Source organism: Sus scrofa, chromosome 6 (genome assembly GCF_000003025.6).
Source record: "Sus scrofa isolate TJ Tabasco breed Duroc chromosome 6, Sscrofa11.1, whole genome shotgun sequence".
In the NCBI taxonomy this organism is placed as follows: Eukaryota; Metazoa; Chordata; class Mammalia; order Artiodactyla; family Suidae; genus Sus; species Sus scrofa.
The window spans coordinates 22,922,470-22,937,327 of record NC_010448.4 but is presented as its reverse complement, the minus strand read 5'-3'; the positions used below and the strand labels follow the sequence as shown (position 1 = coordinate 22,937,327).

The 14,858-nt window shown below is 35.6% G+C and overlaps 1 protein-coding gene across 7 annotated transcripts in view; it reads left to right on the top strand.

The window, feature by feature from the left end:
* Positions 1 to 14,363, top strand: part of CDH8 (cadherin 8) — a 721,537-nt gene extending 707,174 nt beyond the window's left edge. For 6 of the 7 annotated variants that reach the window (XM_021093979.1, XM_021093977.1, XM_021093978.1 and 3 more), the window contains 2 exons: positions 10,164 to 10,415; positions 12,260 to 14,363. In XM_021093979.1, coding sequence (XP_020949638.1) covers positions 10,164 to 10,415; positions 12,260 to 12,753 — 746 coding nt within the window. In that variant the 3' untranslated portion in view covers positions 12,754 to 14,363. The remainder of the gene's footprint in view (positions 1 to 10,163; positions 10,416 to 12,259) is intronic. The other variant, XM_021093981.1, reaches the window with a different exon arrangement.

The following is a 14,858-nucleotide window of genomic DNA, read 5'->3' as shown; positions in this document are numbered from 1 at the left end:
TTGCTTCATATTCCTAGATAGCAAGATGCTGCATATGCAGGTATCTAGTATTCTTCAATCTCATGGATTTGGTATCTTTATTGCTTTGCTAGGTTTTTAGAAATAAACAACAGACACAACCCAATGATAAGAATTTAATTAAATCTCTTGTCCATACCTACTGAACAGAGTGCCATTTTCCTTTTGTTTTCACTTCCTTGCCACTTTCATTCCATTTGATTCCACCAAGAAAATTTGAATTAAATTTGCAAGTCAAATGACAAGAGACATTTCTCAAAAAGGCACAGTATCTACTGATCTTCTCTTCATCTATTCCTTTGTCATAAACATTTGCCTGGCAAATGCTTTCATTAACTCTGGCTCCTTGTTGCTATTGCTTGCATCTAAGAGCATAAACAAAAGCCAGAACTCCATGATTTCAAATAAATGGGACCTAGACCAAAGTGAAATGTCTGCATCATGGCAACAACAGATGAACTACACTAAAACAAATATCGTTAGATTAGCCCGCTTTATTTTATCTTGAAAAAAAAAGACAATTTGGAAAAAAATGAGATGTTTAAATAGTAACAACAATAATAATGGTTACTATGTTGTATTAAAATATGAAGAAAATAAATGGAAGGAGAGAAGGAAAAGAGGAAGGAAGGAAGAAAAAAAAGAAGGAAGGAAAGAACTTAGGAATGTGAGAAAAATTAGACAAATAAATGGTAAATACATTTCAAGCATTATCCAAGTAGGCACAGTCTATCTCTGTAGATAGGCTTTCTATTTTTTAATGGAGTATGCACATGGAATTAATGAGTGACTCTAGTACTATCTTAGTGTGCCGAGGCTGCTATAACAAATTATTTCAGACTGGTGGTTTCAACAACATAAATTTATTTTTCACCATTCCAGAGGTTAGGAAGCTCAAGATCAAGGTATAGGAAAAATATATTGTATCCTGAAGCCTCTTCTTTTGGCTGCTTGTAAGTGGCCACCATCCCATGAACTCTTCTTTGTGCACCCATAGGTGGAGAAAGAGAGAGCTCTGTCATGTCTGTATTCTCTAGACATCTATTCTACAGGATAAGGGTCCCATTCTTATAAACTCCTTCGGCCTTAAATGCTTCGTTACAGGCTTCATTGCCAAAAATAGCCACAGGGGGTGGTTAGGGATTCACTATATGAATTTGGGGACTATACAAACTTTCAATCCGTAACACTTACTGACTTATTTACTAAAGGAAATTTTTATCATAAGTATATTAATATTGTGTGAAAAAAGGCTCTTTGATTTCCAATTCTAAGTGATTCAAAGACTGAATATAAGAATCAAAGAGGGAATTCCTCCTAGAACAGCCTAGGAGAGACTCAGACTAGGAGCCCCTCTCTGAATGTAGGACTAAGTTATCCAATTTTAGCTCAGTAAAAGAGAAGTCTGGTGTGCACCTTTTTAAAGGACGGCATTTCAGTTTTTTGGTTTTTTTGTTTGTTTTGTTTTTAATTCTAGTCTAGTCTATTTTTGGCTTTATATGGCCACACCCACGGCATATTGAAGTTCCCTGGCTAGAGGTGGAATTGGAACTGCAGCTGCCAGCCTAGGCCACAGCCACAGCAATGTGAGATCCAAGCCATGTCTGCAACCTACACGACAGCTCAAGGCAACACCAGATCCTTAACCCACTGAGCAAGGCCAGGGATCAAACCTATGTTCTTAAGGATACTAGTCAGATTCGTTTCCACTGAGCCAGACGGGAACTCCCAGATATTATTTTAGAGCAATTTTCCTTCCTCTCTGAGTCTTCTCTACTTGAATATAAGCATCCTCAGTTTATTGCTCACTTTACATGACAGGAGGCATGCCCAGGGAAAAGACTTGGAAACCATCAATATTTGTCTTACATTTCCAAATAAGACCCTGGGCTATATATACCCTTTCAATATCATGAAGTTATACCTTCTTACTCACTTATTTTGCACAACATATAGTTCCTATGACAAAAAATAACATGAATGGAAGTAAATATGAGCCGCAAAAAATATAGCTAATGATTATTCATTTATTCAGCAAATATTTCCTGAATAGTCATTATGCATCTTATAGTGGTTATTTGTTACTGGGAAGTTCCCTAATTTATAGCTGAACCCCTAGTGTCTATCAGATACTCATTATGATGTTGTTTCTCTGTGATAAATGTTTTAATGAAAGTAAAAAGGTATTTAGAAGATCACATATGGTTTATGTAGAAGATTACATAATTCATTTATTTTACTAGTTGGGGACTACTAGTAAGAAAAATTTTCCTCCCAAAGTGATATTTAAACATGGCCATAAAGAATGCAGAAATATGAAGAGTTTAGATTGGGGTGTGGAGGGTAGAGAGATTATCAGGCAGTAAAGAGAGCAAAAGTGAAAGCCCTGAGGACAGAAGATCCTTAACGCAGAAAATACCCGCATGGCTAGAATGTAGAGAGAAGGAAGAGTGGTGGCAAAACCAAATGAAAGTAGATTAAACAATATGACTAATGTTTTAAGAATCTTTGTTCTGTGCCAAGTCCCGTGATAAAGACTAGGAATGGAGCTGTGACTAAGACTCGTCTCCCTCAAGGGGCTTAGAGTCTAAGGAGATAATATACATATTTTATTGAATATCACCTGTCTCTATAATGTCAAAACTATTACATAAAATTTCTAAGAATTTAATTTCAAGATGGCTGATTTTGTTACTGCCACTAACTATTTCCAGTAAAATTATGACAAAGTCTCTGGAAAAACAAAATGGCAAAACTAAGAATACAAGTAACTATTTTTATTCAAAATTAATCTGTTGATAGAATCTGAAATATCATACATACATACATAATGGCATAACTGTAATATGGCATCTGAAACCAAAAAAAAACCCAAAAAACAAAAAAAACACCTATGCACCTACTATTTACCTGGTCCTTTCTTAACAATTTATTTGTTATACATCTTGTACTACTCAGTAAGGAATCCACCTGTACCATTATTTTAGGAATATTTTCATTTGAAGTATGCCTGGTGCTTTTAGTCCCCTTTAACTCCCCTTATGATCTTTTCTTCAACAAATCTTAGCAGTAACAAATGGGTGTGGAGTATGAAGCAAGGATGTGAAAATGGAGTCATTCATCCTCCTTGGTGTAAGGCTCATAAGCAAAGCATTCCAGGAAGATGAGAGAACAGGAAAATCCAAAACTGAGAGAAAATTGAGAATACAGATATTTGAATATTTTGCCTATTGCAAGTATCAGAGAATTAGGTAATAAGGTTAAGATATTTCTATCTCAATGCAACACAACTGTAGTAGATGAGTAGCAACTGATATTTATACTGGATATTAGTCTACCCTAAAGAATGTCAAATACTTTTGGTCCACTCTCTTCTTTAATAAATCTTGGTGCAATAGCTTTCTATCTTTTGTCAAACTCTGTCATTATATACTCAACTTTAAGAGACTTCATTTTTTAACAAAATCCTGAGGTATGTGTCTATGGAATCAAAAAGAAAAAATAATACAATAGCATAATAAGTAAGAGAAGAAGCCATAAGGATAAAACAGGCTAAGTTGCAGAGAAAACAAAATGATAAAAAAATGGAAATTCATGCAAACATGAAAGATTGAAAGGTTTTTAAAGAATGAAAAATACAACTGAAGCCTAGTTTAGAGGTAGCAAACAGCTACATTACTATCTTTGATACAACTGCCCTTTCCCTTTGTAAAGCAAATAAAGCAAAAGAAAGTAAAAATTTTGAAAAGAAAAAAATGAATGCATACAAACAAACAATTGCAAAAAGTGTCTTCAAATAAACACCATCAATCATCTTACTTGCTGTTGAAAGTCAAAAGCTGTTTTCTCTTTTTTAATATCAAGAACAATGTACAGATGTCTACCATAACTTGTTATACTCAAAATTGTATTTGAGGGGCTTGTTAGTATAGTAAGATTAAAAAACAATAATAATATAGGCATTAAAGATATAGGTATCCTTCTAAGTACTGCTATAACTGCATCCATTATATTTCGATTGATTGCATTTTCATTTACATTGTTTCACAACTTTTTTCTAATTTTCCTTTTAATCTCCTCATTGAATTATTGACTATTGAAGAATGCATTAATTTCCACATATTTCTGAGTGAGTCCCCCCACCCCAATTTTTTTTTTCCTATTATTGAATATCTAATTTCAAGGGTCAGAGAATGTAGCTTGTATAATTTATATCCTTTTAAATTTACGGAGGGTTTTTTTTTTTTTTGTGGCCTAGCCTATGGTCTACATTGCAGCATAGTCCATGTGTACTTGAAAAGAATATTTATTCTGCTGTTTTGGGGTGGAGTGTTCTAAAGATATCTATCAGGTATAGTTGGGTTATATGGTTTTTAAAATCTTCTATTTCCTTATTTATTTCTGACTAGTTGTTTTATCTATTACTGAAAGTAGGACATTGGTATATCAGTCTATTTCTTTTGAATTTCTAGTTATTATATATTCAACAATATATTATGTATGCACTGTTTTATACAATTGCTTTTTAAAGGTTAAGAAAAGAGGAAAAACTATGCATTTATACGGTCTTATATAACTACATAATTACTTTTCCTGATGCTCTTTGTTTTTAATGTGGAATTGAATTACCATCTGGGGTTGTTTGCTTTCAGTCTGAAGAATTTCCTTTATTGTTTTTTAAAAGACATGTCTGCTGGTGACAATACCCTCATTTTTTTTTTTTTTTTCTATCTGGGAATGTCTCTATTTCATTTTTTTTTGAAGGATAGTTTTGTTGAATATATTCTTATTTGAAAGCTTCTGCTTTGAGCACTTTGAATGAGCTAGCCCACTTTGTTCTGGTGTTCATTGTTTCATAAAAAATTAGTTGTTAATCTTATTGGGGTTTCCTTGGAAGTGGTCCATCAATTTTGTCTTGCTTTCAAGACAATCATCTGTCTTTGCTTTGAAGTTTTTTTTTTTTTTTTTTTTTTTTGCTTTTTAGGGCCATACCTGCAGCATATGGAAATTCTCAGGCTAGGGGTTAAATCAGAGCTGCAGCTGCCAGCCAACACCACACTCACAGCAACACCAGATCTAAGCCACATCTGAAACCTACACCTACAGCTCACAGCTCATGCCAATGCTGAATCCATAACCCGCTGAGTGGGGCCACGGATTGAACCCACATCCTCATGGATACTAGTTGGGTTCGTTTCTCTGGAGCCACAGGGGGAACTCAGGTCTTTACCTCCTTGATGTTGAGCCTTCTGAATGTGTAAACTAATGTTTTTAAATTGTTTTATGTTTTCAGTCATGTTTTTTCTTCTCCTTTGTCTCCTAGTATTTTCACGGAAATATGTTGGTGCACTTAATGGTGCCCTGTACTTTTCTGAGGCTTTATTCATTTTTCTTCTTTCTTTTTTCTCTTTATTCTTCAGCTTGCACATTTTGTATTGATCTATCTCCAAGTTCACGAAGGCTTTATTAATTCAAATGTATAATTTAGCCATTGTAATCATTGTAATTTTTAAATTTTAGTTATTGTATTTTTCAACTCTATAACTTCCATTGTATTCTTTTTTAAAGATCATATGTATATATTCTTTAAAAAAATACTTATATATATATATTTGCTTTTTAAGGCTGTACCCACAGCATATGACCTACTGTGACCTACACCTCTGCTTATGGCAACCCTGGATCCCGACTCACTGAGTGAGGCCAGAGATTGATCCTACATCCCACAGACACTAGTTGGATTCATTTCTACTGTGCCACACTGGGAACTCTTCTTTTTTTTTTAATAATTTCTATCTCTCTACTGATATTCTCTATTTGATATGACATTATCATGCCATCATTTCCTTCTTTAAGAATGGCTTACTATGGTTCGTTGAACACATTTATAATGGCTCCTTAGAAGTCTTTGTTTAATCAGACATTTGTTTACTCTCCTTAGAAGTCTTTGTTTAATCAGACATTTGTTTACTCTAATGGGTTTTTTTTTTTTTTTTTTTTTTTGGCCTACTTTCCCCTAGCCCCCCTCCCCAGTTTATGGGTAATATTTTCTTGTTTCTTTGTATGTTTTGTAATCTTTTGTTAAAAACAGGACTTTTTTAGAGAATATATTATAGCAACTCTGTGTATTGACCTTCCACCCAAAGCTTGCTATTGAGATTTGCTTATTTATTTGTTTCATGACTGGCTGGATTTTTTTAAGGGAAGTCTGTTTCCCTTTGGCAGTGTTAAGCCTCTGATGTTTCACCTCAGGGCATCCCAAGCTTTGGTGTGTCCATGGTCACTCTGGAATGGCAGCAGTTTTGGCAGGGTTCTCTCTGTCTCTTTCCTCGACTCCATTCAAGTTGTTAAACTCTACCAAATGCCCGATGATTTCTGTACTGTTTTTAATCAGGTGGCTTGAATTTTTTTTACAAATGAATCCAATCCCACTTGGGGTCCTTGTTCTGATCCAGGCAGGCTCCCCCCCCATCACTTTCCTAGGTTCTCTGCTTCTCCAGTGGGGCAAAATTTTAAGCCATTGCTTTTGGAACAGAGTTGGAGACTATGGTCTGTTTGGCTGAGTCACAACTCTACACTTGTTGCTGGGGGACGGTAGCCTCAAGCCTATGTGGCTTGGCTGTCTCAGTAAAAAACCACCACCTTACAGTCCAGGGCAAGCACAGCTGAAGCCCTATATCCCCTGTGAAGCCTTGGCGAGGTAGAGCCTTGCTGTACAAATAGGGACTGTAAGGAAGAAAAGAGCCCCACATCTTTGTTCTTGGCTGAACCAGCCTGGAGTGGGGTTTCCATCTCATAGACCTTAGAGAAGGGATGAAGGGAGTAGGTTCTGGTTGACACACTACATCTCATCGTTCCTACCATGCTCTAGTAGATTTTCTTGAATAAATGTTTCTTGATTTGCTGCTTGTCTCCAGGACCATTTCCAGAGACATTATTTTTTTTTTTAATTAATTCTCACCAGTTCCACCGGGGAGCAATTCTGTGGAGTTCATCACATTATTATGCTCCTTACACATATCTCCATGTTGATATATGTTTTATAAGTTAAAAAAACAAAGTTTTACAAGGTTACTGGAATTAAAATCACTGTATAAAACAATTACATTTTATATACCAGTCATGATGAGATGAAAATATAATTTTAAAAGGATAATATTTACTAAAGTAACAAAATAATACAGTACTAATAACAACTGTAATGAAAGAGGTAGAAATCTCTTGTAGCTAAAATAAAAACATGCTGTGGACATATATTAAATAAAATAAAGGAACTGTGATCTTGATATAGAAGACTAAAGATAATAAAGCTGTTAATTCTCTCAATTTATGTACACCTTAATATGATTTTTACTAAAACCCTTATAAGAATTTTCTTGGAACTTGATTTGGAACTCTATTTGTCAGGGATTAGCAAATGAGCAAGAATAGCTGAGTTATTCCTAAGAAGAACACGACAGGGGAATATAACCTAGCAAACATTGAGATTTATTATAAATTTTTCATAGTTAAAAAGCATGGTATTGATGTAGGATTAGAAAAATAGCATTGGAGCATAATAGAAAGCCTAAAAGGATGAAGATACACAAAAATTTGCTTTGTGAGAGATTGAGAATTGAAGATCAGTGGGTAAGGGATAAGTTACTCTGTAATTAACCTTGGGAAAATCTATAATCAGTACAGAAAAAAATCAATTCCATACAGTTGTATAAATGTGAAAGATAACATTATGAAAAGTAATTTTTATGGAATTAATAATTTTAAAAATAAGGCTAACCTACTAATCATTAAAGATAATGATTGACTACATTGAGATTAAATGTAGTAATCTCATTGATAAAATTGACTACATTGAGATTAAATTTTTAATAAAATGAAAGGCATCATATGTTTTAAAAAAATGAACTGGAACTTTGTTGGAGATATTTGCAACATGTAGATTAAAAATATATTAGATACATGAATTTGAAGTGTGTGAAGCTGATAATATTCCATATTTTTTACATGTAAAATAATGACAGTTTGGCCAGATAAAACTAAATAATTAATAAATGCAAGTACCAGTCAAAAATAAGATAAAAAAATGAATAGGCAAATAGGGAATTGACTTTGCCTGGAGGTAGCAGGTAAAATTTAGCAAACATGACTCATAGACTTCCTTTACTCAGTCAATAATTTTCTTTATATATAAAAGGAGCAACATATGCAGATACTGGGAGTAGTAAAAATAGGAGTATGAGTTTGGTGTTAGACCCACCAATGCTTTTCTATGTAATAAAGGAGATAGCTTTGTTCTGCAATGAGTAATACTCCTACTGCAGTTTCTAAATTATCATTATAGATTGTTTTAAAGAGAGAATATGCAAAGATAGTTTCTCATATAAATAATGCTAACCACAGAAATACAAAAGCCTCATTCTCATTTTATTAATTGCATCTGGAAGAACAATTCCCAACTTCTGTTTTGAACAATGGCGAATGAAATCATCCACAAACGTTCCTTGTATAAATTAACTGTACTCAAACTTGTCACACACTTTCTGGAAACATAACACAGCTATATATTCTGTATCTGTGTTAAGGTAATGTTTTCCTGCATTTAGCTTAGTGGTATTTCCTTCTATGTCACAGAAATAAAGATTATTAGATCATTTGGAATATCACTGCTTACCTCCATTGGAGACCTCTTTTCACTATTAAAATTACCAAATAATGAGACACAATCAGAAGTAATATAGAAAAAAAGATGTTAATCAGAATTGTTTTTTTTTAAATTTTCTGTTGGACTGCTTACTAGCAAGGAATTGTAGGTCCACATATCATAACAAAGCAATGAAAGTATGATTTATACATCTATTTTAGGGAATATCATTTTTTAAAAAAAATTCTGATATGGTACTATATAGTACAGAAGACCTAACACATTTACTTACAATTATTTGAGTGGACTAGATATTCACAGTTTTGAGTATTCTGGAAACCAGTAGGACACTTCTGGACAGCAGTGGTTTGGAATGCTTGCCTTAATATGCAGCAATGAGGAAGCCAGGTGTTCTGGGGTCTGCAAACTTGCTAATATTTGATAAAATCCCAACTGAAATAATCATCTTGCCCAAATTACGGTGCACACATCAAGCAGTTATGTTTACCTGCTTTTGGCTAGAATATCAGTGTGAAATAATCAGTGTTCCCATGTTGAATAGACGTATGTCTTTCATTAATTGAAATAAGAAAATAGATGCATAATTTATATATACGTGTGTGTGCATGTATTTATATGCATATACATGTATAGCCATGGTTCCTGAGATAGGGATGAATGACAACAAAAAGTTCATTTTTGGGAGAAGTTTTGAGGACTATAGGGTTACTATGGGACCAATCACTTCTCACTGACCAGTTCTACTTTGAACTGAAGCACGTCCTTAAGTATTGCTTAAATGTCCTTGAGTATTCCTCCCGACAACCAATATACATTTCCATATACATAATTAATAGGTGAAAAATGGATCACCTGCTCCCATGACTTCTCATTTAATTCTTATTTGTGTAACCACTACAGGTCTTCTCTACAAAATTTTAAAATATGTGGCATATCTCCTCCAATTGGCAGTAAATGAGACTTTTGTTATATCTTAGTATAAATGCTCTAGAGCATGAATGATTCTTTGTAGGTATCTATAGGAGTCAAGCGCATTGTTTTGTACACCAAACTGTTAAAGAATCTATCTTGTAACACAAAGCTTCTCAAACATGACTTTCAAATATGGGGAAATTCTGTCTAGCCAATTTTGCATTATAAAGGAGAGAATATTAAACTTATTTATGGGTACTTGGGTAATCTGTGTCATCTAAAAGGACACTTGAAGATTTTTTTTTTTTTGGTAAATGAAATCTTTTGCATTTACAAGGTGATTGTAAAACTCCATTAGTCTATTCTGATACCCCATGCATTGAACCTGTTAGGGTGTGGATGTTTTGATCCATACCCTTTGGAAAAGTGGGAAAAGGGGAGAGAGCTCAAGTGGTTCAGTGGAGTTGGGATTGTCTTGAGGTTTGAGAGGATTTATGAACTAGAAAAACAAGTGTTGTTTGGGCAGCTGTTTTGAAATGATGCAAACTATTGTAATTTTCACTTTTTCCAGATAATTCCCTCAGCATTTTGGCAAAGCATAATGGATTCAACCGCCAGAAGCAAGAAGTCTATCTTTTGCCAATCATAATCAGTGATAGTGGGAATCCTCCTCTGAGCAGCACCAGCACCCTGACCATCCGGGTCTGTGGCTGCAGCAGTGATGGTGTTGTCCAGTCTTGTAATGTTGAAGCTTATGTACTTCCAATTGGACTCAGTATGGGCGCCTTAATTGCCATATTAGCATGCATCATTTTGCTGCTAGGTACGTATTTTCTTCATAGCCTTATGGTCACCATTTTTCTGGTTCATAAATGACAGTACATAAGGACAGAAAGCCCTAACCTAGCAACATATCAGTATTCTTTGGAGGAAAAACTCCTTTGCACTTCTCCAAGCTTTGAGGTCACTAAAAGGAAGGGAAGAAAAAAAAAATGGATTGTGATAGTAAATGTCCAATTGGAGAGAACTATTCAGTGCCTTTTTCAATCCCATCACCAGTAAAAAGACAAACTAAGCATAATGGTGGTGAAAGTGGGGATGGACCTTTATGTGGTTACAACATTAACAGTTATATAACAAAGCCTCCAGATCTTCAGATACAGGCCAGTTTTCTTCAATAGGGGGCTCTTATATGTCCAAAAATACTCACCTTAACAATGTATAGATTGGGTTGCTGAGTCCATCCAATCACAATATTTGGTGAGATAAAAAGAAAAAAGCCAAGCAATCAAAAATACATATTATCTTTAAAAGAGCATTGTGTTTCTCAGATATTTTTCTTGATATTAAAATCAATTATGATGAAGACTTCAAATTAAGGAAACGTTTTTACCACTCTTTTCCACTAAAAAATCCAATTATAAAAGTAAGATAGGGAGTGCCTGTCATGAACCAGCAGTTAATGAACCCAGCTGGTATCCATGAAGACCTGGGTTTGATCCCTGGCCTTGCTCAGTGGGTTAAGGATCCAGCATTGCCGTGGGCTGTGGTGTAGGTCGCAGACGCAGCTTGGATGCTGCATTGCTGTGGCTCTGGTGCAGGCTGGCAGCTGCAGCTCTCATTTGACCCCTAAGCTGGAAGCCTCCGTATGCTGTGGGTGTGGCCCTAAAAAGACCAAAAAAAAAAAAAAAAAAAAAAAAAGTAAGATAGGCAGTAGAAACATATGCAAAAGGGAAATTACATCTTAATCTGCCCTTCAATAAAGGTTATGTCAATTACTACCTTCCTGGTTACACCTGTTCTGCTCATCCAGTCCCCTGGATTGAGCAGCATTGCCTGCTATTTTTTTTTTTAATGCCCTTGGCCCAAGTTTAGTTTGGCTGATCCCACTAGGATTTTTTTTTTTAATTGTTATTTCCCCAACACAATTTTTTTTTTCCCACTGTACAGTATGGGGACCCAGTTATACATACATGTACACATACTTTTTTCTCCCATTGTCACGCTCCGTTGTAAGTATCTAGACATAGCTCTTTTTTTTTTTTTTTTTTTTTTTTTTTAAGTTTTCCTCTCCCTTTCCCCACCTTTGGGCCTGCCTGGCCAGATAAAGGAGTGCCAGCCTTCATGCAGACAAGAAGTTGCCCATGCAAACTTGACATTTATCTTAATCTATCACTTCATGTGTGAATGAACATTATTTGATTGAAGAGTCTTGAAGTACTGATTAAAAACATAAAAGTATACTAGAGGTGATCTATTAAGCTCCTTTTGCTTTATAGAACAGGGGTAAGGAGCCAAAAAACATTGAATGACCTGCCCAAGATACACAGCAAGTTAGTTATGCTCTCTGTGCTCTTTTCCATTTAGTGCCATTCACTCTAGAGCTCCTAAGGGCATTAAATGCAGCTTTCACCATGAATAGAAACAAGCTTGTTCTTTTAACCCAGCTTCCTCAGCATTTAATAAACAGAAACAACCCGAATAGCATCCCCTCAAAATTCAATGCTCATCCTTCAGAAAGGTGTTGAACTTAATTCCCGAGTGAATGTATTAGAGCTGCAGGCTCCTGAGTTTTTAAATGATGTCCCCTTTCTCAACGTACACGACATGCTGCTAGGGAAATTATATGTGAGTCTGGCTAATTGTTATTTTGTGTTTTCCCCCCAGTCATCGTGGTGTTGTTTGTAACTCTGCGGCGACATAAAAACGAGCCTTTAATTATCAAAGACGATGAAGACGTGCGAGAAAACATCATTCGCTACGACGACGAAGGAGGAGGAGAAGAAGACACGGAGGCTTTTGACATCGCAACTTTACAAAACCCAGATGGAATTAATGGATTTTTACCCCGTAAAGATATTAAGCCAGATTTGCAGTTCATGCCAAGGCAAGGGCTTGCTCCAGTTCCAAACGGTGTGGATGTCGATGAATTCATAAATGTGCGGCTGCACGAAGCAGATAATGACCCCACAGCGCCGCCCTATGACTCCATTCAGATTTATGGCTATGAGGGCCGGGGGTCTGTGGCTGGCTCCCTCAGCTCCTTGGAGTCGGCCACCTCAGACTCAGACCAGAATTTTGACTACCTCAGTGACTGGGGTCCCCGCTTTAAGAGACTGGGTGAACTCTACTCTGTAGGTGAAAGTGACAAAGAAACTTGACAGAGGAGGAGAAATCGATCCATGGGAACTGAGCATTCTGTAATATTCTAGGGTCACTCCCCTTAGATACAACCAATGTGGCTATTTGTTTTAGAGGCAAGTTTAGAACCAATCATCTATAAACTCAACTGCATTTTAATGTCGAACCAAAAAAATTAATAATAAAAATTTTTACAAAGTATATGTTAGGAGGTTATAAATCTTGTGGAGTGTGAATTAAAGTATGTGGAGTGTCTAGAAGTCTTTGGATATTTGATATTTACCTGACCACCACAGACAAAGATTGGGATCCTGGCTAATCCTTAGTGCAATGGTTTAAAAAAGAGGAAAAAATCAAAATTAAAAAGGTGCTTTCTTAGAAAAACGGACCTGCAAGAAATTTGCTGCTGATATGTGTCTTCTGCAAGGATTTTTATAAATGCAAATGGTTTTTCCCCTTCACCAGTAAGGATCCCGCTACAAATGATAAAGCAATACTTGGTCTGCTGTACATTCTGACTTTTTGGAGTTTTGGGAGGCCTCCTAGATTACACGGTACGGTGACCACACATTGTACATAATTGTTGGCCCCACTCATCAGAGACTGAATAGCATCTTTAAATATTGTGTCGAGCCTTAAAATATTCACATGTTCGTAATCCATTCCAGGGCGAGGAATGCCAGCTCAGTGGTGGGAGGAGAGAAATCCCATTCAAACAGGCTTGTTTTCTGGAAGCAGGATGACTCATTCCCTCCACTTCATCTTCTCCCACAAGGACACAAAGATAAACTGTATCACACAGCGGACTACATGAGAGACAGATGGTTTTATCGCTAGCGCGTGGATTTATTTGTTTAATCCTCGAAATAAATATTTTATTGATGTCCATTAATGCTTTTATTTATTAAGGTTGGTAATCTATAGAGTAAGGGACTATATGAAAAAAACTAAATTATATCCATTAATAATCCTTTAGATTGTTTTATATAAATATATATACAATGAATGTTTAATACATGTACATTTTGACGAGATGAGTATGGCAGGCAATATTATCAAAAGGGAAGCCAATAGTCTCTTTAGAGTAGAAAGTGTTATTGTGACTGGTGATGGCAGGAACAGCATTTTCCCAGAGAAACTTTTGGACTGTTTTTTCTATTTTGTTCATAATCCCTAGTATTTGGTGTTTTTACTACAAGCACAAACATCTGAAAGTATATTGACTCATGTGAATATTTAAACTCTAGACTTTTAGATACCTACAGAATGCCCTGCCCAATAAACATGCTTCCGGCTTCCCCTCCCCACCCCTGTTTTAGAGCAGGAACTGATTTGTATATAATTTTACAGCTTCTGTTTCTAGTACTTCTCCCCATCCAGTCTTCATGGTGATGCACAGAACGTCTTAGATTCCAAAAGAGAACAGCACTAGAAGATATGAGCATATTCAATTTTTAATGCAAACCTGCCATTTAGGAGTAGAAAATGTATGATAAAACTCAAGTACTACATGCAGATCATTTTAATTTTCTACTTTGCTTTAATGCAATATTGTTTATTTACTTCATGTATTGTATTCAGAGAAACTCCTGTATCGTTTCCTACTTTGTGAAATATATTTTTATAAATACCTTTGTTGTCATCACTTTTTTTCCCCCAATCAGATGAAGATCTGTTAAGAGAGTCCTCAGCTCCAACTAGAATTCTAGAATGTTCAACTAAATCATCCCAAGGATCACTTTTATTTGTAAGAGTCTTTATAATAAAGAACCTGAGAGGGGGTGAGCAGATGCAAACTAGTGCATTTAGAATGGATAAGCAATGAGACCTTACTGTACAGCACAGGGTATAACATCTCATCGTTTGGGATAGAACATGACGGAAGATAATACAAGAAAAAGAAAGTATATATGTGTATGCTGGGTCACTTTGCTGTATAGCAGAAATTGGCACAGGATTATAAATCAACCACGTCTCAATTTTAAAAAGTATATTTTAAAAAAGGACCAGAGAGAAGTGGTTTGGTAATGATCACACAGCAAGGTACCAACAGGGACATTAAAGGAACATCGGGTACGTAAAGGGTGGTCAAGCTGTAACAGATGGGTCCTCCTGGAAGCAAATG